General features: G+C 39.9%; 1 protein-coding gene across 3 annotated transcripts; it reads left to right on the forward strand.

The window, feature by feature from the left end:
• Positions 1-895: 895 nt before the first annotated feature.
• LOC127784306 (E3 ubiquitin-protein ligase UPL1-like) lies at positions 896-20,610 on the forward strand. 3 transcript variants are annotated; one of them, XM_052311523.1, is made up of 17 exons: positions 896-1,173; positions 4,424-4,519; positions 4,597-4,803; positions 4,974-11,645; positions 11,754-12,809; positions 12,895-13,212; positions 13,796-13,994; positions 14,168-14,433; positions 14,519-14,805; positions 15,951-17,055; positions 17,137-17,283; positions 17,368-17,448; positions 17,537-17,762; positions 17,844-17,983; positions 18,761-18,867; positions 18,961-19,124; positions 20,276-20,610. In XM_052311523.1, exons 1-16 carry the CDS (start codon positions 1,141-1,143, stop codon positions 19,061-19,063), a joined length of 11,043 nt encoding a protein of 3,680 aa, XP_052167483.1. In that variant the 5' UTR covers positions 896-1,140; the 3' UTR covers positions 19,064-19,124; positions 20,276-20,610. The 3 variants fall into 3 exon arrangements, with proteins under 3 accessions (XP_052167483.1, XP_052167481.1, XP_052167482.1); XM_052311521.1 differs by having other exon boundaries at positions 4,974-12,809; XM_052311522.1 differs by having other exon boundaries at positions 4,977-12,809.
• The last annotated feature ends 6,687 nt before the right edge of the window (positions 20,611-27,297 follow it).

Here is a 27,297-nt window from a genome sequence, read left to right on the forward strand (position 1 = left end):
AACTCGACGAATCACATAAACAAGATTAGAGTATCATAAAGATGGAAGCGCTAATCTCAAGAACGCAAGCCGTCATAACAAGTTTTACCTCTTGTTGAAGATCGAAACCGATGCAGCTCAACCCGAAAGTAAGAAATCGTCGAAACAAAACTAAAGTAAAAAGGATGGCGATGCGCCGAAATTGTATTGAACGTGTGTTGAAAGTTACATAGGGCTAAGGTCTATTTATACCCGAGAATTACAAGATATGTCCATAACGGACACGACTACTATCTCTCATAAACTCTAAGATACCATAAGTCTTTGTGGCAGACTTTTGCCCAAACATATCTGTAAGGGAATTACATAAAACATCCTAATTAATAGATACAATTGCCTCCTCAGGACTCTATCCACGTGTGACAATCACCTTGAAGCACCTCAATCCAACCCGACATCACACGTCAAGTTGTATTATCGGAATCGGCTGTATCGGCTTTCCTAGTCCGACTCAGACCCAGCCGATCCTAATCGTAGCCGATCCGACTCCAGCCGATTCCTGCTCTGTTTCCGAACTCGATCTCCGCCTCCAACTTTGCTTCGATCTAATCTTCTTTCCTGATGCTGATGTTACCAAATCTGGTTGTTAACAGAAAACTACGCATTATTTTAATAATATAAGAGGTATACTATACAAATAGTACTATAACAACAATCTCATGAACCATCCCAACCGTTTGGCACCGCTGGGGACCACCGTGGGCGCGTTCTATTCCATGTGCATCATCCACCGTGTAACACTAACCGACCTTCCACCGTCGTACGCGACGCGTGCGCATCAGCAGCGGCACGGCAGCCTCCATCCGTCCCCTAACTCTTCTCCCTTCTTCCCCTTTTTTCCCCTCTCCCCTCCACCCTCTCTCTCACGCGCATCTCCCTCCTCCCCCCCTCTTCTCCCCCTCGCTTCGGTTCCGATCGCGCCGCACCGCACGCGCTCGCATCGCATCGCATCGCAGCACCTCCCCAAAACCCTAACCGCCTCCCCCCCCCCACGCCCCGCCCCTTCCCCCCCGGCGGTGGTCCACCGCCGCCGGAGAGACGGCGGACGACGCCTCTGGGCCCCTCGTGGCGGCCGCCCCGCCCGGCGATGCGAATTGCGGGATGAAGCTCAAGCGGCGACGCGCGGTGGAAGTGGTACGTGGCGACCCTCCCTCCCTCGTCCTCTCTCTCGATCGCCGCGATCTGGGGCCCGATCACCCTGATCGGCGGGCGCCGATTTCCCGGTGGGGTACGCGGTCGCGTTCAGTGGGTTGGAGAGGTTTTAGCGGTTGGATTGGGCCTGGAGGATTCTCGGTTCCTGTATGTGACTCTTCTCGGTGGTTTGGTTGCGGGGGAGATTCGATCATGTGGGTGGTTTTCTGGCGGGGAGGGTTCCTGGTGCGTGCTAAGAGCTTAAGTAGTGAGGTGATCGTCCTCTCCTTGTTTGATCAGGAGAGGAGTTGTTTGCTTGATTACTTAAGTCTGGCTGACTTTGCCCGATTACTTAGTCTGTGTATTTGTGTCGATGCAAAAGCTATGTGTTAGGGAACCAATAAGCAATTTCGTAGATTAGTGCCCACAAAGATGTTCTGCAGGGTTTCAGTGGGGAATCGACAATAAGGCATATGTTTTGTCTGTAACCAGTATGCTTACGATTGATCTCATGTCTATAAGAAAAGACGATCGGACCTTGCAGGATTTTGTTAGGGAGTAGTTTTCTGCAGCTCATCACGCAGAAGTGCAGAACCAGATGTGGTTGGGTTATTTGCGCTTTATTTCTTTCTTGCTCAACTTGCCTGCTATAAATTTGGATTTGCATTTCCCATTTGTTCATGTGAGATGTTCTACATATATAACTTGCCTCCCTGTATATGTATTATGTTTGGAATATTTTGTTTTTATTCCTAGTACTAGTTGGACGTTTGATGCGTAGAATAGTTCTTGTTTTAAGTAGTAGGAGGAATATGTGCTAGTGTTTTGATGACTATCAATGCTCTATGACTATCTATACCTCTTTAAAAAGAAATAGTGTTTTGATCACTATCAATGCTCTTATGTTTATGACTCTATCTATACCTCTTTAAAAAGAAACAGTGTTGGTGGTGAATCTGCCACTGCAACTCCTACCACTACATTTTTTATGGACTCCCTGACATATTTTTAATGTTACATACTAGGCCTTTTATATGTTATTCTCTTATTTGGCTTTCTAAAATCACAATTTAAAATGACAAGTCTAAAATGTCTGAACATATAAGTTAATTTCACAATTAGCACATGTAACGCTACCAAGTTCTTTTGTAACAAAAAAGAGTGAAGAACATGTTTGATCACATTGTTTGAACAATATAAGGATATTGATGATTCTTTATGTCCATTCCAAGCACCACGGGCATTAAGATAGTACCAGTAAAATATATCTGTTGTTTAGACCACATGCACTTTAGATACTACTCCCTCAGTCCCAGAATATAAGAAGTTTTAGGATTGGACACGGTTATTAAGAAAGTAGGTAGAAGTGAGTGGTGGAGGGTTGTGATTGGATGAGTAGTGGAGGTAGGTGGGAAAAGTGAATGGTGGAGGGTTGTGATTGGTTGGGAAGAGAATGTTGGTGGAGAAGTTGTTATATTTTGGGACAAATCCTGAGGGCTAAAAGTTGTTATATTTTGGGACGGAGTGAGTACTTGATAAAGAAGTGAAAGTTCACTCAAAGTACTTGAATCTGTAAGTTACATTATTATTGCCATATGCATGAACTAAAGAATAATATATTACATGCATTAATGAACGTGTAAGAGCTATGCCTGTATGATTGTATTCAAAGTCCTAGGTATAGATTATATAGATTGCTTTAATATATTCTGGAGTGTGTGTTTGAATGCATTTTGATTGAATTTATTAGATGGTTGATTATGTATGTCCGAAGCACAACTTACGGAACTTACGGGAGCGTATCCTATGCACACAGGCCCTCGCGTGTACACACCATGTACACCAACTAAAAATTATCACAAAAAATTCTAGGAAAATTCATACATGTACTTTCAATAGTATTACATCTACGTGCAAAGTCGCATCTTCAAATTCATTCTACATAGAGAATAACAAAAAAGATAAAATTCTGACAAAATTGCAACCTTAAAACTGTCAGATTTTTTGTTTTTTTTGTTACGGCTAAAATATAATGAATTTGACGTTAAGATTTTAACCCTAGGTGTAATACAATTGAAAGTATGTGTATGATTTTTTCTAGATTTTTTGGTGACATTTTTTAGTTGGTGTGCACGTGTGTACACGTGAGGGCATGTGTGCATAGGATATGTTGCCGGAACTTACACCTCCATCTACAACTACAAAATACATTACAGTTTTCAGGATTGTGTCCTACTGTGGTTGGTGTATATGTTATATATGATTGGAAAAGTCTTCGAAAACACTTAACAGCCATAGCTTTCCTTGATATATGTAACAACTTGCTTACATGACCTATTTGTCTTTCGCAGTCTTATTTTTCCAAACATAAAATTGTTTTTTCTGCTTTGGACAAACCTTGCAATTTCTCATATGATTTTTGCTGATTTTTGATACCTCCGACGTAGCTTACCAGTCGTATTTTTGATTGAAAAAAACTATTTCTTTGCAATTTGTGTATAAACCTTGAAAACCTTGATTCTGAACTTTATAGTTTAGATATTTGCATGTACCTTTGTTTTGCTCCTGAAGATATTGACAGGGACCAGTTATATTTCTCTGCCTAAGCTTACGGAACGAGGTAAACCAGGGCAAACAAGGCACCTCTAGACTGGGGGCTAAAGTGGGTTTGATCTGACGTCATATCTTCCTTAAACCTCTGATGTGATACGATCTACATCGATGCTATCAAATCTTCAGTATTTTGCATGTAATACTAAAAAAAAATACAGTTACAAAATAAGATGAGGACATGCATGTAATAATAAAAAAAAATAGCTTTTGGTTTTTGAATCTTATCTCTTACGTTCTAGTCAGGACTCTAAATACTTTGAACAGTGTTTGGGGAGCTAAAAATTTGTTGTGAAGTTTGTAGGAGAAAGTACAGCATATGACTGTCACTTACAACACAAATTTGAGTTGTAAACTTGTAATATGAACCTTCATTTTATTTTTGATTTAAATTCAAATTTAACCTTTTTTCTGTACTCTGTCAGGATTTCAGTTCCTATTTATGACTAGAGGATGCCTTCTCCGAAATTTATGTTCACTTGAATCATTTAATTACATTTGCTTAGTGTCTGATAGTGCATGAGAATAGGGGCTGCTATTGCATTAATTAAGCACCTAATTGCAAAACCATTGATTAATCTGATTTAGTTGCTGTTCCCTTCTCATATATCGTTTCTTATCAGTGACATTCTTTGATTTGTAGCCTCCAAATATAAAATCTTTCATTGACTGTGTCACTGCCACTCCTCTCGAGAATGTAGAATCCCCGTTGAAAGATTTTGTGTGGGAGTTTGGGAAGGTATGGATGCCCTACCAGCTGTCGATAAGTACTTTTATGAAGACGACTTCTAATATCTTCTCATCAAACATCTGCAGGGGGACTTTCATCACTGGCTGGATCTTTTTAATCACTTTGATTCTTTTTTTGAAAGATATATAAAACCAAGGAAAGATTTACAACTTGAAGATGATTTTCTTGAGGTGGACCCTCCATTTCCTAGGGAAGCAGTTGTCCAAATCCTTCGAGTCTCGAGATTAATATTGGAGAACTGTACAAATAGGCACTTCTATAGTTTGTTTGAGGTGAATGCTCTATACCTCTTTCCTTTTGTTCTGTAAATCCATTTATTGTTTATTAATTATCCATCCTTATGGACCTTATCTCAAATTTCCATCAACATAGCTTTGTGTGTTTCCTTAGTTTGTATTTCACAGTACTGATTTGTGTCAATTTTTCTTGTTACTGGTTACAGCAGCATCTTTCTTCACTACTAGCATCTACAGATGCGGATATAGTTGAGGGAAGCTTAGAGACATTGAGGGCATTTGTAAACAAATCAGTTGGTAAAAGCTCTATACGGAGCGCATCACTCACATCGAAGTTATTTGCCTTTTCTCAAGGTTGGGGTGGTAAAGAAGGTGGTCTTGGATTAATAGCTTGTTCTCTACCCAGTGGATGTGATCCAATTGCCACTGAGATTGGCTCCACACTCCACTTTGAGTTCTATCGAGGTGCTGATAAATCTGACAAGTCCCAATCTATAGATAATTGTCACAGGTTGGAAATCATACATTTACCGAGCATCATAAGCTGCAAGGAGAATGATCTTGAAATATTGGAAAAGTTGGTCAAGGATTACAGTGTGCCACCATCTTTAAGGTTTTCTCTTCTTACAAGATTGAGATTTGCAAGGGCATTTGACTCTCTGGCATATCGTCGCCAATATACCTGTATTCGCCTTTCTGCTTTTATCGTTCTTCTGCAGGCAAGCCATGACTCAGAAAGCCTAGCATTGTTTTTGAACAACGAACCAGAATTCATTGATGAATTATTATCGTTACTAAGCTATGAAGATGAGATACCGGAGAAAATTAGGAGATTGGGGATCCTTTCGTTGGTTGCTTTGTGCCAAGATAGGTCACATCAACCTACTGTTTTGTCCTCAGTAACTTCTGGTGGTCATCGTGGTATCCTTCCCAGTCTCATGCAAAAGGCAGTGGATTCAATCATCAATGGTTCGACAAAATGGTCCACAGAATTTGCTGAAGAGCTTCTATCTCTTGTCTCCATGTTGGTATCATCAACTCCAGGTTCTTTAGCTCTTCAAGAAGCAGGCTTTATACCCACTATTTTACCCCTCCTCAAAGACACAGACACACATCATCTACATCTAGTTAGTACTGCAGTACATGTCATTGAGGGCTTCTTGGATTACCACAACCCTTCTTCTGCATTGTTCAGAGATCTAGGTGGTCTAGATGACACTATTGCACGCTTAAAAATAGAAGTGTCGCAGGTTGATATTGGTTCAAAGAAATCAGAAGAACCTCAGTCTATGAGTAAAGGTAAAGAAGTTGAAAGTAGTTTGCCTCCGCCAGATATGCAGACTGTTCATTCTGAAGCGTTAATTTCTTATAATCGAAGGAACTTAATGAAAGCCTTATTGCGTACCATATCTCTGGCAACATATGTGCCCGGTAGCTCTGCTCGTGTTGATGGTTCAGAAGAGAATGTATTGCCTCCTTGTTTATGCACCATATTTAGGAGAGCCAAGGAGTTCGGTGGTGGGGTGTTCTCACTTGCTGCTACCGTCATGAGTGATCTCATACACAAAGATCCAACTTGCTTTACTGTCCTTGATGCAGCTGGTTTGCCGCAAGCCTTCATTGATGCCATCATGGGTGGCATTCTTTATAATTCTGATGCTATCACATGTATACCACAGTGTTTGGACGCACTTTGCTTAAACAGCAGTGGGCTTCAGTTAGTAAAGGACCACAACGCTTTAAGATGCTTTGTGAAAATCTTTACTTCCAGATCATATCTGAAAGCTCTGGGTGGGGACACTGCAGGGGCTTTATCACTTGGACTTGATGAATTATTGCGTCATCAATCGTCACTGCGATCTTCTGGAGTGGACATGCTTATTGAAATCTTGAACACCATCTCAAAAGTTGGGTGTGGCGGAGAGTCTAGTTCTTGTACAGAATCTGGTAACTCCTCTACGCCACTTCCCATGGAAACTGATGTGCAGGGAGGTACTTCAAGGAGTGAGGTTGGAACTTCTGAGGTGGGAAGTTCTGAGAAGATGGTAGATGCTTCCCTAGATGCAACATCATCGTCAATCGAGTCATATCTTCCTGAATGCATATGCAATGTTGGTCGTCTTATTGAAACTATTCTGCAAAATTCTGACACGTGTAGGTTGTTCAGTGAGAAAAAGGGCATTGAAGCTGTTCTTCAGCTGTTCAAATTGCCATTAATGCCGGTATCTGTTTCAGTTGGACAGAGTATTTCAGTTGCTTTTAAAAACTTCTCATCTCAGCATTCAGTTTCTCTCGCCAGAGCAGTTTGCTCATTCTGTAGAGATCATCTTAAGCTGACTAATGAACTGCTGGGTTCAGTTTCTGGAACTAAGCTGGTTAATAGTGATCATGTGAAGCAATCACCTCTCCTGAAAGCACTTTCCAGTCTTGAAGGGTTATTGTCTCTTTGCAATTTTCTTCTGAAGGGAAACGCCTTCATGGTCTCAGAATTGGCTTTTGCTGATGCTGAGATATTGAGGGAACTAGGTAAGGTCTATATTGAGGTTACATGGCAGATATCTTTACTTAGTGATTCCAAGGTGGAGAAGCAAGACATGGAACAAGATGATGTGCCTGGAGATGCCTCAGTCTCAAATTTATCTGAAAGGGATAGTGATGATGACACAAATGCAGCATCAGTTACAAGACATATGAATCCTGTTTCAGTGAGAACGTCCTCTGTATCACCATGGAATATGGAACAAGATATTATATCAGCAGTGCGTTCTGCTGCCAGCATACATCGCCATGGTCGGCACACGCTATCAAGGATACGTGGTCGCCTTAGTGGAGCTATGGATGCAGCACATACTGATATAGACAGTCCTTTTTCTCCAGGAGAAAGTTCACAAAGTCATGATACTATAAAAAAGAGTCCTGATGTTGTTGTTTCTGAACTCCTGACGAAGCTTGGACACACGATGCGTTCCTTCCTTTCTACCCTTGTCAAAGGATTACCAGCTCGCCGTCGTGCTGACTCAAGTCTGACTCCAGCCTCTCGAAGTCTTGTGATTGCTCTTGCACAACTTTTTCTTACTGCTCTTGGTTATTCTGGACATTCTACTGCTGGCTTTGAGATGTCATTATCTGTGAAATGCCGATATCTTGGGAAAGTTGTGGAAGACATGGCAGCACTTACCTTTGACAGCAGGCGTCGATCTTGCAATTCTGCAATAGTTAATAGTTTCTATGTGAATGGAACATTCAAGGAGCTTCTAACCACCTTCGAAGCTACCAGTCAGTTACTTTGGACACTACCTTTCTCAGTCCCAACTACTGGCTCAGATCAAGCTTCCTCTATCAGTGAAAAGGTGTCTCACAATTCATGGCTGCTGGATACATTACAGAGTTACTGTAAATTGCTGGAATATTATGTGAACTCTTCATTTTTATTGTCTCCTTCTCATAATCAGCTTCTTGTTCAGCCTATGGTCACTGAACTGTCCATTAATCTGTTCCCTGTGCCCTCAGAGCCTGAATCATTTGTTCGTATTCTGCAATCTCAAGTTTTGGAAGCAGTCCTACCTGTTTGGAATCATATAATGTTCCCCGAGTGTAGCCCGTCTCTTATCACTTCCTTGATCTCCATTGTTAGCCATATATGCTCTGGTGTTGGTGCTCTAAAACAAAGCCGTGCAGGTGTTGGAGCTGCGAACCAGCGTCTTACGAGTCCCCCTCTTGATGAGTCCTCTATTGCTACAATTGTTGAGATGGGATTTTCGCGAGCTAGGGCAGAAGAAGCCCTAAGAAGTGTCAGAACTAACAGTGTCGAAATGGCAACAGATTGGTTGTTCAGCCATCCAGAAGAGTTTGTTCAAGAAGATGTCCAGCTTGCACAGGCATTAGCTTTGTCACTTGGAAACACCACTGAAGCATCCAAGGAAGATGGTTGCAATAAGAATGGTCCAAGTGTCGTTGAAGATAAAGGTGTCATCTTGCTTCCTTTGGATGACATTCTTGCTGTATCAACAAAGCTCTTCTCTTCTGGTGATGACATGGCTTTCCCATTGACTGATCTTTTAGTTACACTGTGCAACCAGAATAAGGGAGATGACCGTCAGCGGGTTATCTTATATCTTTTTGAGCAACTTAAACGTTTTCCATCAGATTCTTCAGTTGATGCAGGCGCATTATATTCTTTTGCCCGTTTGCTGGCCTTACTTCTGAGTGAAGACAGTAGCATTCGTGAAATTGGTGCAGAAAATGGCGTGGTCCCTCATGTTCTTAATTTATTGGAAAACCTTAAATCAAGGACAGAGAAAACAGATCAAACTTGGAATTCTATCAGTGCTTTGTTGCTTATATTGGACAACATGATACAATATGCTCCAGCACTTGATATAGAAATGCCGGAAGGGACTTCTAAAGTTTCTTCTGATGCATCAAATGCTGATTGCAAGGTAAATCCATCTCTGTTTGCTGAGAAGAAAACTGAAACTGATTATTCAGCAACATATCCAAATGTTCATGTGTTTGAAAAGGTTATGGGAAGATCCATTGGCTATTTGACTGACCAGGAGAGCCAAAAGATACTGTTGTTGTGCTGTGAATTCATCAAGCAACACGTGCCAGCAATTGTTATGCAAGCTGTTCTGCAACTTTCTGCCCGTTTGACAAAAACACATACCCTCGCTGCCCAATTTTCTGAAAATGGAAGCCTTGCATCTCTTTTGAATCTTCCGAAGACTTGCATCTTTCCTGGATATGAGACTTTGGCATCTGCTATCGTGCGTCACCTCATTGAGGACCCCCAGACTCTGCAGAGTGCTATGGAACTGGAAATTCGACAGTCACTAAGTACCCGTGGCAGCCATGCCTCGCGCTCTTTTCTGACAAATATGTCACCACTAATATCTAGAGATCCTGTGATCTTCATGAGGGCTGTAACTTCAGTTTGCCAACTAGATTGCTCAGGAGGTAGAACGAATGTAGTTCTGTTGAAGGAGAAGGAGAAAGATAAGGAGAAACAGAAAGTTTCTACAACTGAAAGTGGTGCACTGGGTAATGAGCCTGTTCGGGTGACTGCTGATACTAAGACGATTGATACAGTGAACAGATGTTCACGAAACCAGAAAAAGGTTCCAACTAGTCTTTCCCAAGTTATCGACCAACTTCTGGTGATCATTATGAGCTACTCATCCCCAAAGAAAGAACAGAGGTCTGATGGTTACTTTATGCTGTCTCCTATGGATGTTGATGAACCAAACACAAAAGGGAAGTCAAAAGTTAATGATGAACAAAATCTTGATGGCTCGGAGAAATCTGCCTTGATGTCGAAATTGGCATTTGTTCTTAAGCTGATGAGTGAAATACTACTCATGTATGTACATGCAGTTGGGATAATACTTAAACGTGATACGGAGTTATCGCAGTTGCAGGGTGGCGATCAAGTAGCTGGACACAGTGGGTTACTGTATCATGTATTTAATTTGTTATCTTCTGACAGATCTGCTGATGTGTCTGATAATTGGATGGGGAAGTTATCTGAAAGAGCATCTTGGTTCTTGGTAGCTTTATGCTGCAGATCCACTGAAGGCCGTAGAAGGGTAATTTCTGAAATCATGAAGGCGTTTAATTATTTCATAGATTCAGCAAGCAGCACCTCCAGAGGGTCTTTGATACCTGACAAAAAAGTATTAGCTTTCTCTGAGCTGATAAATTCAATATTGTCTCGAAATAGTCAGAACAACTTGCCTGTCCTTGGTTGCTCACCTGATATTGCGAAGTCTATGATAGATGGTGGCATGGTGCAGTCTCTTTCTGGTTTGCTCAAAGTGATTGACCTGGACCACCCAGACGCTCCAAAGGTTGTCAACCTTATTTTGAAGGCTTTGGATAGCCTCACAAGGACTGCAAATGCAAGTGATCAAATCCAAAAGTCAGATCGATATGCTAAGAACAAACTAACTGGGTCACATGAACAAACAAATGTGGCTAATGAAAATGTAATCCATGAACAAGGTACTAGTAACGGACATGGTACTATTGATACTGTTCAATCTACAAGGCAGCAAGTCCAGGAATTATCTCATGATGATGGGAACAATAATGCTGGCCAAGATCAGCCTGTCGAGCAGATGAGACTAGATTTAGTTGAGAATACTGCTGGTAACTCTTCAACGGGTGGTGTGGAGTTCATGCGAGAGGAAGCCACTGAAGGTAACTTGATGACTACTACGACTGATGCTGGTTTGGATTTCTCAGCTCGGCACCAAGCTGATGACGAAATGGTTGAGGAGGAGGATGATCTAGGGGAGGATGGTGAGGATGAAGATGAGGATGAGGACGAGGAGGAAATAGCAGAAGAGGGAGCTGGTTTGATGTCAATAGCTGACACAGATATTGAGGACCAGGAGAATACTGCCATTGGTGATGACTACAATGATGATATGATGGATGAAGAAGATGACGATTTTCTTGAGAACCGTGTTATAGAAGTGAGATGGAGGGAAACATTAACTGGGATGAATCGTCATCTGAGAGTTTCCAGGGGTCGTGGAGATGCTAGTGGTTTTATAGACATATCTGCTGAGGCATTTCGTGGTGTTGGGACGGACGATATGTTTAATTTGCATCGTCCGTTTGGTCTTGAGCGACGTCGCCAAAGTGGAAGCAGGTCTTTTACTGATCGATCAAGGTCTGATGGAAATGCTTTCCAGCATCCATTACTCTCCAGGCCAGTGCAATCTAGAGATGGAATTGGTTCGGTATGGTCCTCTAGTGGAACACCCTCAAGAGATTTGCACACATTTTCTTTTGGGACTTCAGATATTCCTTTTTACATGTTAGATGCTGGGTTGCCACCTGAAACTTCTGCTCCGGTTTTTGGCGAGCGTGTTGTAAGTACTGCTCCCCCACCTTTGATTGATTTCTCTCTTGGTATGGAATCTCTCCGAATTAGGCGGGGCCTTGGAGATAATTTATGGACTGATGATGGTCAACCTCAGGCAGGTAATCATGCAGCTGCTGTTGCCCAGGCTTTGGAGCATCATTTTATTACAGAGTTGAATGTGTCTACTTTGCTAAATAATGCAATTCCATACACTGGCAATCGTGTGCTTGATATGCAACCTGACCAAACTGGCGATGATGTAGATGACGATTTACCATCACAGGATGATGACATATCAGAACATGTGACAACTGATTCCCCTGCTTTGCCTACTAGTAGCCCTCAACAATTTGGAACTACCAACCAAGCAAACGGTAATGTCTGTCCTATGAATGATCTAATTTGTCAACAGTCAGCTGATGTTGCAGATGTTCGTACTGAAGAAGAGATGCATCAAATAGCTGATGACATGAATGTTATACCTCAGAGTAATGAGGATACTGCTGACAGACAGCATGTTGCTCATCCTGATAGGGACTCACTGTCTGGTAATCTGCAAAGTTATGATCATGTTATGCAGGATGAGGTAGAAATACCTCAACGTGGCCAGATTGGTAATGATATTAGGGACCCATCTGATCTGGAGTCAAGTTGTCATGCTCTTCTCACTTCCACAAGTGCAGCTCCTGAGCTGAGCGATGCTCATGTTGATTCCACCACTATGAATACAGATGTTGACATGAATAGCATTGATATTTCTGAGAACCTAGTAGAAAACTCAGCTCCTGGTTTGTATGGCAATGTTGTTTCTGTTAGGCTAGATGAAGGAGCTCCTCAAGAGACTATGCAGCCTGATCAATTGAATGCTAACAATGAGGCATCTAGTACAAATGAAATCGATCCAACATTTCTTGAAGCATTGCCTGAGGATCTCCGTGCGGAAGTCCTTGCTTCTCAACAGAATCGCGCTGCACCAACTGCTTCCTATACTCCACCAGCTGCAGAAGAAATAGATCCTGAATTTTTGGCTGCTCTCCCCCCAGAAATACAAGCTGAGGTTTTGGCTCAGCAGCGAGCACAGCGGATCGCTCATTCTCAACCCATTGGGCAGCCAGTTGACATGGATAATGCTTCGATTATAGCAACTTTCCCCCCTGATCTACGTGAAGAGGTATGGTTTACTCAATTTGAAGTGTTTCCACTCTGCTTTGTCGTATTTGAACTTTAATAATGTTGACCTATGCTACTTCATTCAGGTGCTTTTGACCTCGTCAGAGGCAGTTTTGTCTGCCTTACCTTCAGCTTTACTTGCTGAAGCTCAAATGCTTCGCGACAGAGAGTTGAGTCGTTACCGTGCTAGGGGAAGCCTTTTTGGAGGAAGTTACAGGCTTGGAGCGAGGAGGTTACCAACAGACAATCAGACTGCTGTTATGGACAGGGGTGTTGGTGTGACTGTTGGTAGGCGGGTTATTTCTACTGTGTCGGCAGGCGCTAAGGGTAAAGATGTGGAAGGGACCCCACTTTTGGATTCTAGCGCTCTAAAAGCACTTATTCGTCTTCTGCAGCTAGCTCCGGTAATTTCTATATTGCTCTCATATTAGCTGTGAACTGGTGTCTCTTTTTCTTAATCATTTGGACATGATTTATTCTCAACAAGTTCTACATTATCCTGCTTGCTTTGTCTTCTGTTTTCTCTGCAACATCACATTTATGATAATTGATAAGAGTAGATTTTTCAATAAGTTAGTGATGTATTCATCTACCATCTCGCAAGATATTCACGATAATAAAAGGGAGATTTTTTTAAAATTAGTCATTGTGGCGAAAGCAAGATACACATGCCACAAGTGGTATTATCATTCCTTAGTAGCAAAAATAAAAATTTCCTATTGTTGCATGTGAATTTTATTTTCCTAATGAGTGGCAAAAGTGAGAAGTATTTTCATGTTATGTGGCAAAAATAAAGGTCTGTGGTGGCAAAAACAACATTTCCCTAACAAAAACAGGATGTTTTCTTATGCAGAAAACATTTCCCTAATAAGTTAGAGACAACAGTATATTGAGAATTGCCCCCATACATTGTGTGTGTTTTCTTCTTTTCTTTTGCAGTAGCTTGTTGCATTTCCAGCTGTTCTGTTTTAACTTCTCTTTTTGCAGCCACTCAGCAAAGGCCTTCTTCAAAGGCTTATGTTCAATCTTTGCGCGCACAGTGTTACGCGTGCTACATTGATTGGCCATTTACTCAACATTATTAAACCTGAAGCTGAGGGGCTTAATGGATGGGACTGCATGACTACATATAGGTTACATGGATGTCAGTGGAACATTGTTTATGCACAACCACAATCTGCAAATGGTAATGTTTTTCTCTATATATGTTGCAATTTTGATTCTTGGTAGTTGTTTTCTGAATGGTTCTTGATTCTTCCTATAATATTCTGTTTTATCTTTGTCCTTTTTGGGTTGTTTGTTATCTTATTCAATAGTGCTACCACTGTATTAATAATATACTTCGCTACTTCTGTACAGGTCTACCTCCGCTGGTGACAAGACGACTTCTTGAAGTGCTTACATACCTTGCTTCAAACCATCCATCTGTTGCAGGTCTCTTGGTCTACTTTGACCCTTCAACAAGTTCAAACTGTATGATCCTAAAGCATGGTAAAGAATTATCTCAAGAAGGGCTACAATCGGATATGATGAAAACGTCATCTGAGGGTTATACCCCTATCCTGCTATTCCTTAAGCTCTTAAACAAGCCGTTGTTTCTACGAAGTCGAGTATATCTTGAGCAGGTATTTCTCGGAATTTGTTATACAGAGCCATAGGCCTAGACTATTTCATCATATAATTATCCGTAATTCTGTTATTTTCCTTTAGGTGATGTGTTTGCTTGAAGTAGTGGTCAGCAATGCTGCTTCCAAAGTCGATTATCCACCTCATTCAGGGCAAATGGTTAGCACTTCTGTGGATGAAAACAGGGCACCGATTGAAACACATGGAGAACCATCTACTATGGAGCAAGTTCCTATCCAAGAAAATAGTCAAAATAAAGATGTGGTGGTGCCAGCATCAGGTCCCCAACAGTCTATTAATGTGCATGACATTCTTACTCAACTTCCAGACTCTGAATTACATAATCTGTGCAATATTCTTGCACTTGAGGGGTTAGTTTTTCACCCTGCCAATTATGCTAGAAAATCGATTGCTTTCAATTATGTCAGATATGCTTTGATTTCTTTGGTCTGAAAATTATTTTCCAAGGGCAGTGTGGGAATAGATAATGTTTTTTTTCCTGATGGAAATACAGGAAGTTGGTTCTGTATAGGTGTATAAAATTAGGCCACTGAACTTTCACATACATGAAACTATATTTTGTCACTAAGAATAGCTGAATTCCTTAATAATGGATATTAGACTACCTCCCCGAATATAAGGATAATTACATAGGCAAAATCCCTTCTGTTTGGGGATGGAGGTAGTACTAGATACAAATAAAAAATGATTTCAGTATAGGATATTGTTCATTGTTCTTGTTTATTGTAATCAAGGTTCCATTTGATGACATGTGATTGAACATTCCGCTCCAGAAAATTTGATATTTTTCTGTTGTTTCTTTTGCAAAATATAATAGAGCAGTGTTAGTGTATGATAATTATATTGGTTGTCTGTCGACACTTGTTAGTACTGAGTTACTGACTAATCTAGGGATTGCCATACATGGTATGAGTAATTGAGAGATTTTGTTTCACAGGTATGTTACTAGTAGAATACTTCCTCCGTTTCATAATGTAAGTCATTCTAGCATTTCCCATATTCATATTGATGTTAATGAATCTTGTCTAGATTCATTAACATCAATATGAATATGGGAAATGCTAGAATGACTTACATTGTGAAACGGAGGGAGTACTAGGTAATGCACATGTAGGTCAGTTTTCCTTGTTTTGAGCACTTCACTTTGAAAAGACATCTTGCATCATAATATTATTTATTGTCCAAATAGATTGGTTGGATGACAGCATGGCACCATCCAGAATCCTGATCTTGCCAAGTACTCTTCCTGAACCAAACACTGATCTTGTAACATTCTATCTGACATTTGTTGCAAGAATTGATGGTCTTGGAATATACCGTCATTCTTGAATATTAATACAAAACATACCTGTTATGTATTCTTAATTAGTTTTTCTGATTGCTATTTTGCTGGGAGTCTCTTTGAAGTAACAGCTTCTGAATAATTTAACAAACTTTTATCTTTCCATTTTTCTAGATGATAAACTTACATTTTCTTTATTTGAAATGAAACCAGTCTTCCGGATAAAGTCTATACGCTTGCTGCGGAGGTGGTAAAAAAATTGGCTAGTGTGGCGGTATCCCACCGGAAATTCTTCTCTATGGAGCTAGCCAGTGCTGCTCAGAGCTTAAGTTCTTCAGCAGTAGAGGAGCTTGTAACATTGAAGAACACACAAATGCTTGGGCTCAATTCTTGTTCTATGGCTGGGGCTGCCATCCTGCGGGTCTTACAGGTCCTATCTACATTGACCTCAGATATGAGTGGTAATAGCCAGGATCAGGCTGTGGGACAGGAAGAACAGTCTATTTTGTGGGATTTGAATATATCACTTGAGCCTTTGTGGCAAGAACTAAGTGACTGTATAAGCACTACAGAGGCAAAACTTGTTCATAATTCAAGTTTCAATCCCCAGGTTCCTTTGATGGATGCAATAGAAGTTGGTGCCTCATCCTCTACTTCCCCACCTCTTCCTCCAGGCACACAACGCCTTTTGCCATTTATAGAATCCTTTTTTGTTCTGTGTGAGAAGCTTCAAACAAGCCAAGCAGTTGTGCCATCTGATTCCAATGTGACTGCTACAGAAGTGAAAGAACTTGCTGGGAGTTCATCGTCCCCATCACTAAAGACTGGTGGAGTATGCAATATTACTTTTGTAAGGGTGGCAGAAAAACATCGGCGCCTCCTCAATGTGTTCATTCGACAGAATCCAAGTTTGCTAGAAAAGTCACTTTCTATGATGTTGAAAGTACCAAGGCTGATAGACTTTGACAACAAGCGTGCTTACTTTAGATCACGCATTAGGCAGCAACATGATCAGCATCTTTCTGCTCCTTTGCGGATTAGCGTTCGTCGGGCATATGTTTTGGAGGATTCATACAATCAGTTGAGGTTACGTCGTAGCCAGGATCTTAAGGGCCGCTTGACTGTACAATTCCAAGGAGAGGAGGGGATTGATGCTGGTGGACTAACTAGGGAGTGGTATCAACTTCTATCTAGAGTTATTTTTGACAAAGGAGCTCTGCTCTTCACCACTGTTGGGAACAATGCAACTTTCCAGCCTAACCCCAACTCAGTTTATCAAACAGAGCACCTTTCCTATTTCAAGTTTGTTGGTCGAGTGGTAAGATTTCTTGAATGTCCTTGTTGAACTATATACATTTATCTTTGTTTTTGAGACCCTGTTATCTGGGATTTTGGGCAGGTTGCCAAAGCCTTATTTGATGGCCAATTATTGGATGTTCACTTTACCCGTTCATTTTACAAACACATACTTGGTGTTAAAGTGACTTATCATGATATAGAGGCTGTTGATCCTGATTACTACAAAAATTTGAAGTGGATGCTAGAGGTATGGTTTCACCATCCATTATTTTGTGGGAATAAGTCAGGTGCATTTGTGTGCCAGAACTGAATATATATATATTTTTAACAGAATGATGTAAGTGATATTCCTGACCTGACATTCAGCATGGACCCTGATGAAGAAAAACATATTCTTTATGAGAAAAATGAGGTAGAGAGATGAGTTTCTATTGTTTACCCAAAGCTTGTTTACTGTTGACATGTCTTATGGTCTGTTACTTAATGAATCTGTAATTCAGGTTACTGATTATGAGCTCAAACCTGGTGGGAGAAACATCAGGGTCACTGAAGAAACAAAACATGAGTATGTCGATCTTGTGGCTGAACATATATTGACCACAGCAATTCGCCCTCAAATTAATGCTTTCCTTGAAGGATTCACAGAATTAGTTCCAAGGGAGCTCATTTCCCTATTTCATGATAAAGAACTTGAACTCTTGATCAGTGGACTTCCTGAAATCGACTGTAAGAGCTTCATCTCAGTTAAAAATCCTTACATTTATTTCTTACATTCGTCTTATTATTATTGTTATTATTATTTGCCAGTTGATGACCTGAAAGCAAATGCGGAGTATATTGGGTATTCGCCTGCATCTCCGGTCATCCTGTGGTTCTGGGAAGTAGTTAATGGTTTCAGCAAGGAGGACATGGCAAGATTTCTACAATTTGTGACAGGAACATCAAAAGTAAAAAAAAAAACTTCATTTGACAGTTGATTTTGTTATATCTATTTCATTTTAAAGCATACATCAAGGTTCATATTATTTGTTTAACATATTGTAGAGATTCATTTTTTTGGCTGAAGTTAGAAACACTGCATGTGAATATCCAGTGAAGTGTTGCATTCGATGTTTTTTATTCACTTGTATATTTTACATATAGTTGATGAATTGGTTGTTTGCTTTTCTGTTAAAATTAGTTGTTTAAATTATTTGGAAAAGGTCACCCTGAAATTTTGCATTCATTTTCCTCCTGAACTAAGAAACATTGCAATTTACAGCTTTAAACTCTGAAACCCCTTTTTACGAAACAAACCCTGAGCCCTGAATGAATTTTGTTTTACATTGATGTGGCAGTGGTTTTGATAGTCATTGCTGATGTGATATCATAATTAGAATCCTCTGTTCGTCCCACTGTCTCTTCCTAGTTTAGTGTCCTCTATCAAAATATTTTTGTTAGGTGTAAAAAATACCGGGAAACCTCATATACTGTTAATTGTTGTGTTGTCCAGTGTACATTGATTGTAGGGTAAACTAGTTGGCCTACTTGAAAGTTTGGAGTATATAACTATTCCGTTTACTAGCAGTTTCGCTTGCTGTATTAATAAGATGGGTTTCTCTTCATGTCAAGTAAGATGCAAGTTGACTATAGAGCTAGATATTCTGGTAAAACATACGAATCCTTATGTGATTTGCTATGTTAAGAACTTAAGATTGGTTTCTCTTCATGTGATGGTGTTGCAGGTACCATTAGAAGGTTTCAAAGCGCTACAAGGTATTTCTGGTCCTCAGAGATTCCAGATTCACAAGGCTTATGGAGCTCCAGAGAGGCTTCCATCTGCCCATACTTGGTAATATTTATATTTTTCAATCACTGACTAGAACACTCATTATGTAACTGTTTATGCTGTTTCAATGATGCTCATTTCATACATAATGTGCAGCTTTAATCAACTGGATTTACCAGAGTATTCCTCAAAGGAGCAACTAGAAGAGCGTTTACTTCTTGCCATTCATGAGGCAAGCGAAGGTTTTGGTTTTGGCTGACGTATTGAACAAGTGCATTGTGTATGCACTGGGTCATTGGTTTTCTGTTTGCCATGTACAGGTATGCGTGTCTTATAAGCTGGTAATCTTATTGACTATTGGCAAGATTCCATTGTCATCGTCCAAGTTTATGTTTCATTTCGTATCATTTTCTTTGTTGTGTTATAAGTTATCTGACAAATCCAAATTTGAATCCAAATTTGTCTACTATCTTGAAAGAAAATGAGCTACCTGACAAATCCAAATTTGTCAACTATCTTGAAAGAAAATGGAAGTATACATGTGTTTGCCATCTGAAAGAAAATGGAAGTATTCATGAGTAATTCAGACAGAAGTATACACATTTGTCATCTGGCTTGTGTAGACCTAACCTAGCTAGGCGTTTTTTACATGAACATACTTTTTGAGGTCTATCACACTCTGCCTACTATCCTATCCATGAACATAGCTGTTGGGATCTTGGCATCCTGCTTCTTTTGTCCAAACTAGGTTGTTTGCGCATATATTTGGAAATTTCCAGAAGAATTTGCTCTGATGTACCATTAGCTTATCTTCAGAGTAATTCACAGAACACGTTTGTCATCTGGCCTGTGTAGGTCTAACTAGGTGCTTTTTTTTCCATGAACATACCGTACTTTTTGAGGTCCATCTCACTCTGCCTACGATTCTGTCCATGAACATAGCTGTTGGGGTCTTGGCATCTGGTTTTGTCCAAACTAGATCGTTTGCACGATATATTTGGAAATTTCTAGAAGAGTTTGCTGTATATTCTTTAGTGATAATAAGCTATAGCGGCATTGATAAATGTAGCTTTGGATGTTGGTATCTTGGTTGATTGGTGCTACTACTACCATCATTTTAACAAACAAGATGCTAGTAAATAAATTGTACATTGTGTGTTCCTAAGGCTGAAATTGCCCAGGATTTTCATTTCGGGAACTTCTAAATTAGCTTAAGCTTGTGGACGATACTCTTAGCTGATTGAATTTGCTTACATGAACAGCAGATTCATTTAAGATGCATGCAAACTCAAATCATAGTCCCACACTAGTCCTGGACGTGCAGGCTTTACCTGCTTTAGAAAACCTTAACCAATAGTCGCACAGTGGTTTTGCTGTTGTCTTCATAGAATTAAGCATGGCACATCACGATTCAATTTCCATTATCTATTATCGTGTTCTGATTTCTGATTCCCTGTACCGCTGTTTGCAGATTTTGGCGGCAAAATTGAGAGCATGGTCACCAGATGCTACACATTGCATAAACCAGGCGAAAAGAACGCTTAGAGAATGTCCTGGATGTGCGTCAGAATCCAAAAAATTTTGGAGTAGTTGATCGGGGGATGCCAGGCGGGTATAGCTGGGGGGAGCTCTGACGACAACAGTGGTGATAGATGTTAACTTGTTTCCATTTGCCCTGTGTGGTCAAAGGGCGGAGTGTAAATTCATTGAATGCTTAATCCCAACCATTGCTTTCCTACTGCTTCGATCCTCAGATTATGGGGCCAAAAGCAGTTTGCAAATAAATAAGATTAGTTTCTGGTTACATGCCATCGTTTGCTCGTGTGCAAATGGCCTCATGCTCTGCTGTGTCAGCTGCTGGACCTAACTCTCTCAAATCAGCTGGAGTCGTCTTAGTTTAATGTATCGTTGGGCTCATCATCGTGTTGGTTTGAGAGGTTGAAAGCGTTGCGATGGATCGGTCATCGGTGCCAGGTGGGAAAGTTTGCTTACTACAACTGCCGATTCCAATTCAGACAGGTTCGGTATTTGCACGGTACTATCTGCGTAAGCAAATTAGGTTGTCAGTTTGCAGTAGTTCTGGGTTTGGAATTATAATATTTTCATTTTAGATGTTATAGCGTTACTTGATAAGAGGGAACGCAGAAAGAGGGAAGTCCCATTTTCTATTACCTCTGTTTTAATTAACCCAAATATGGCTACTTCTATGTATGTTATACTTGCTCCATTTTATATTAAAAGTCGCTTTGACTTTTTTTTTCTAGTTAAACTTTTTTAAGTTCGATTAATTATTTTTTAAAAAAATAGCAATATTTTTTATACAAAACAAATATATTAAATGTTAGTTTTAGCTATACTAATTTCGTGTTGTAAATGTTGCTAATATTTTTATAAATTTGGCTAAACTCAAACGAGTTAAACTAAAAAAAAGTCAAAACAACTTATAATATAAAATGGATGAAGTATATAAGTCCGAAGTTAGGTAAAACTACAAAAACCAACCCAAAAGTCACTTGAGTTTTGATATTTCACCTCATAAGTTATTTTGTTGCAAATGATCAATCCCTCTCGATTTTGCGACAAAAACCACCTAGTACGCTGGTGCTTAACTGAATTAGCCTGTTATCACTGACTTAGAGCCCCGCATGCTAAACTAGCCAAGTTAATTTTGTTCAATTGTTTGCATTAGATTTCTTCATGTTTCATTAATTTTTTTCTACTATATATGTGGAATTTCCAAAAAGAAAAAAACAATGTCTAAGACTATACTGGTTCGGTTAAGCATATGTGTACTCGGGTGATCTTGTGTTTATATTGCACACTCACATTCCAAGATCACCCATGTCCGTGTTTAACTATTATGCCTACACATTCACAAGACAAGACGAAGCATTCATTGCACAACAATTGCTCGCCTCTTACACCCACTGCACACTGGTTTGCACGTTTACCTTCCCATCCCTTAAATTTTGGGTTTGATAAATTCTGATCATGGAATATCTAAAAAAAAATTTAAACTCAACTTTTAAATTCTATTGAAACAAATTCAATCGTAAGCAAATCCTGTCACCATTACACCACTACTTCGGTACCATCTTCCCGCGTCTCTGGGAATAGAAATCTCCACATAACAATCTATGGAGAGGTTCTGATCTAGACAAGAAATGACCTCCTATGATAGCTTGGATAAAGTTTTTAAGCCAAAGAGAAATGGAGGTTTGGGAGTCCTTAACTTGTATTTACAGAACAATGCTTTACTGTTGAAAATGTTGGGTTTAGTCCCACATCGGTAATTGATGATGGGGGAGCACGACTTAAAAGGTGGGAGCGGTCCTCACCCATCAGACTAGTCTTTTGAGTTGTGGAGGCCTAGGATCTAAAATTATGGCTCCGGTTGGGCTTGTGTTGGAGCAGGCCCAATGTGACCTGGGTGGCCCCACGGTTGGTGAGCCCCGCACACTCTAACAGAAAAACCTGAATAAGTTCTATAACCAGATTGATACAGCTGATTGCACACTCTAACAGAAAAACCTAAATAAGTTCTATAACCAGATTGATATAGCTGATTGCTATTGGACCTTTTGAGACAATTATACGTTCTAAAAGGTAGTTCTAATTGATCAATAAAAATACAATTCAGTGGAATTCTTTTTTTGTTTTTCTTTAGATTAGTTAATCTTTTTTGAAAGCTTAAAGGGGGAAGTAAACCTGTTTTTATTTTCTTGGAAACGAGTACCCTCTTCCTCCGTGTGAAGAAAAGGAAGAAATAAATCAATCAAATTACGAGAAGCCTCATAAAGCGCTTCCTTAGGGTGGTCCATATTTCTAGAAAAAGTATCTCATATTTTGCATTTCCATTCCCACAAGCAAAAATACTATAATTCACATTTCATTCCCACAAGCAAAAATACTATAATTCACATTTCGAACAGGCATGGATACAGCATCTATAGGATAACTTCCATCATGAGTGTTCTTTCTGACTTCAGTGTGATATCCGCGATCTCTCTTGATCCGTAACTCAATACGGAAAACCGTGGGTTCTGTCAAGTTAGCTATAGGTTGTGCTGTATCAACGATTTCTACGGAAGGCGGTAAGATAATATCTTGGGCAGTTATGTATCTAGGACCTTTGACGCAAATTGATGTGGTTCTAACTCCATAGAGATTACTTCTCAATACAATTTCTTTCAAATTTAGTAAAATTTCTTGTACCGATTCTTCAATACCTGCTATTGTAGAATATCCGTGCGGCACACTCCCAAATTTTGCATGTGTGATACATGTTCCTTCTATTTCTCCAAGTAAAGCTCTTCGCAGGGCAATACCAACGGTATCCGCTTGACCTTTTTTAAGCGGGGACAGAATGAAACGACCATAATAAAGACGCTTACTATCTACTCTTGATTCAACACACTTTCACTGTAGTGTTTGAGTGGATCCTGCTACCTCCTCTCGAACCATATAGACTAGTATTATTATTTGATCATTGAATCGTTTATTTCTCTTGAAAGGGGTTTAATTCTTTTACAGACGTCTTTTTTTAAGGAGGTCGACACCCATTATGCGGCATAGGTGTTACATCGCGTATACAACTTAATCGTACACCGCTTTTAGCAATGGCTCGTAATGCGGCATCTCTTCCACTACCAGCACCCTTTACCATAACTTCTGCTCGTTGCAAACCCACTATACGAATAGCATCTACAGCTGTTCTTTGACCAGTATAGGGTGATGTTTTTCTTGAGCTTTTGAATCCACAAGTACCCGCGGAGGACCAGAAAACCACCCGACCTTGCGGATCTGTAACAGTTATAATAGTATTGTTGAAACTAGCTTGAACATGAATAACTCCTTTTGTTATTCTACGTGCACTCTTCCGTAAACTAAAACGCGCATTCCTACGCAAACCAATACATACTTTCCTACATGAACCAATTTTTGGTATAGCTTTTGTCATATTTTATTATCCTCTAGCAGCTATGCTACGCCGATAGACCTCCACACAGAATCAATGAGGGATCCTTTTGGTGGAAGGATAATAAAAAACTTGCAGATTTATATAAAGTTCTGGCCAATTGCCAACCAAAAAGTGGTAATACAGTGTTATTTCGGAAAGATTGTCGGCATGGACATTTGCTCAGGAAAAAAAATTGCCACATCTTTTTTTAATTCATAAACAGCCCTAACATTACTCTAAGAGAAGTTATGAATCTTGAAGACAAAAGCTCATTTTTTCAGCGGCCACTCTCAATCGAAGCTTATGAACAATTTCAGGAAATGCAACACATATTTGACAATATAATCCTAACAGAAAAAAAAAGACTCTTCGACATATATCTGGAATTATGGGACTTACACATCAGTGAAGGCATATAAATGTTTTGCCTCCATCTTTTAAGTGGCTCTGGGCAAGTTGTGTGCAATCAAAGCACAAGGTTTTTTCTGACTTTTGTTAAATGATAGGCTAAATAAAGAAATCTGCTGAGAAGGAAAATTTCGAGAGGGCTAACTATAATTATGTACTTTGCAATCAACAACATGAGGAGACACTGCAACACCTCTTCCTGACTTGTCCATTCTCTCAATGTTGTTGGAATCTCATTTGCCCCAGAAAGAGAAGAGACCATACAGTCCAAGAAGCAGTAGAAGATATGCGAAAAAAGTTGCAAGTTCCTTTTTCAATGGAGATTTTAATTTTGATGGCTTGGAGGGGAGCATTTGGATCACAAGAAACATCAAGATTTTTAGAAATATCCCTCCCCTTTTTCAAATTTGCATAGATAAATTCATATAGGAATTTGCCTTGGTTATTCATAGAGCAAAGATAGCTTAAAACCTCTCATGTTACGATGGCTAGAAAACATTTGATTCTTCTTTCATACATAGATTCTCTTATGGTTTTTCTGTTAGAGTGTATAGCCCGACCCACCAACCGTGAGCCACCCAGGTCACATTGGGCCTACTTCACCACAGGCCTAACCGGAGCCACAACTTTAGGTCCTGGGCCTATATAATCCAAAAGAATAGTATGATGGGTGAGGACCGCCCCCACCTTTTAAGTTGTGCTCTCCCATCATCAATTATCGATGTGGGACTAAACCCAACAATCTCCCCTGTCACACATCGGGCCCAACAATCTCCCCCATCACATCAACCCATGTGACCCCGAAGACTTGTTACCTGACCTCCCCACCATGTGACCCATGGAAATTGTTCCGGGTCCCAAACCTAGGCTCTGATACCACTTGTTATAAAACCGGCCTTGAAATCACATCGGAAACCAAATCGCGGAAGAAAATGCAATAGGAGATACAAACATGATGACGACATCGAGGCACGATATTTGATAACGGAGTTCAGCTGAGGCCTACATCTCCGGGACACTGATTACAGGCACTCCTTCCTGATCCAGCATATTACAGCGTATCAGAGTTACAACGACTCACGGCCGGTCGCCGCCGACAGCCGCTCCCTCTCGCTACGCTATGTCGCCATGCGGTTACAACATGCACGTCCCTCTATTTATGAGAGATCTTAGGATAGAGTCCGACTCATACTCTAGTCCTAATATCTATTACAACTCCAAGTCCTAAACTGTAACTGACTATGTACACATATTCGACACAAACTGTAACATTTTCATTAAAAAAACATTATAAAACCAAGATTAGTATTATGCCACTAGCCCTCCTAACCTGGTGTTAATCTGCAGTGATATACTTGTCATCGTTTTTTTTTTTTTTGGGGAGGGGAGGGGGGGGGGGGGGGGGGAGGACTTGAGTTTTTTGGTGTGCATTTGCATGAGCGTATTCATTAGCAACAGTTTCAATTTCAACAAGTTGTGCTGCTCCATTAAAGTAGCTAGCGTGTCGTCTCGCACAACTCAGCAGCAGCAGCAGCTAGCCAGAGATTTGTATGCACTACAACATGGAGTGCAGACGAGGTCAAACCAAAGTAGTGTAGGAGTACGCTATATATCTAATCTGCCATTTGATATTGATGGCTTTATATCTCCAGCACATTTTGCATGGACAAGCTGACAGTCTAAGAGCCTTTATCAGTGCAAGTATCCTGTCAACTTGTCAAGTGCCTTGCTAATAATTTGCGTCGAATTGCAGGACACATAAGAAAATTGGGAATTAATTAATATCAAACTCCATATATAATTATTTTCAGGGAAAATTTACACTGTAAGATAAGGCAACATGTACTTACAAAATGAGCATATATACTTGCAACGGCTTTTCCATTTCTAACTCAATACATTTGTTTTTTTAAAAATGCATAGTCCCTCCGGTCACCAAAGAACGTCATTTTAGACTCTTCAAAATCAATAAGCACATAATTTGGATTACCAAATATTTCGGCGTAAACTCAAAATGGTTGCACACCATACCAGTTTGATATGTCCAAAACTTATATGCTATCCAATAATTATGGTCAAAGTAACCTTATCTTCACTGCACGGATTACAAAACAATGATTTATCTTGTACTTGAGGGATCAAGTGTGTATATATATACACACACGCGCGCTAAGGTCGAATTTGCTTATGTGATAGTAATTGCAAACAGACACCATTTTGTTTTGAAGAAAAAAAAGAAGAAGAGAAGATAATCGAGTGTTGAATTGGCTAAGTTAATTAACCTTTCCCCTATATATGGCATTAACGCCACCAACCTCCTCACTATTGGCACCCTCTCACAATCAGTGGTTCTATTGTCACCTCGCTTCTCCTGCACCCAAACCGCTAGTGTCATAGTAACGGCCCTTCTCTAATTATGCTGTTACTCACTCCAACCTGGTTGATTATTGCCACAATCCGTAATGTGCTTGTAGTCGATCATTCCCATTCTTGCTCTATCGATCCTACTACTTTGGTCATTCGGTTTATGGTGCAAGACATAAGCACAAGATTAATTACTTGATCTGCTGATTCTAATGCAAGCCAAAAACAGCCAACTAGCAAACAAATCACACATCACTTGGGTGCGGCACGAGGCCAATTTTGTTTGCAACTGTGATATATAGTTTATAGATTTGTGCATATTTATCATCTTTATCCAGTCTTAAAAAAATTTCTAGATCCACCATTGGTTTTATCCAAAATAATTAACCTAGCGCAGGCCGACGTTACATTTCTATTTTCAAGATAAACCATGTCGGTTTACTGAAAACAAATAAAAACTGATGACATTCAGTCAACTCCTTATGAAAACCAGCTAAAACTGATTGATTCCCATAAATCGGGCCCTAGCGATTTATAAAAAATCATCATAATTGCTAATCCTAGAGTGCACTCTCTCTGTGAAAAAACAATATGATGTGATATACTATAGTACTACGAATTTAGACAAATAACTATCTATAAAGATTTATAGTATTAGAATATGTTACATTCTATTTTATTTTTTTTATTTTTGACAAAAAGGACCGAATAACTTCATGATAATCCTCACTGAGAAAGAAAACGTTTCTTCATGACCCTCT

The sequence above is a fragment of the Oryza glaberrima genome, chromosome 9, assembly GCF_000147395.1.
Source record: "Oryza glaberrima chromosome 9, OglaRS2, whole genome shotgun sequence".
Classification (NCBI taxonomy): Eukaryota; Viridiplantae; Streptophyta; class Magnoliopsida; order Poales; family Poaceae; genus Oryza; species Oryza glaberrima.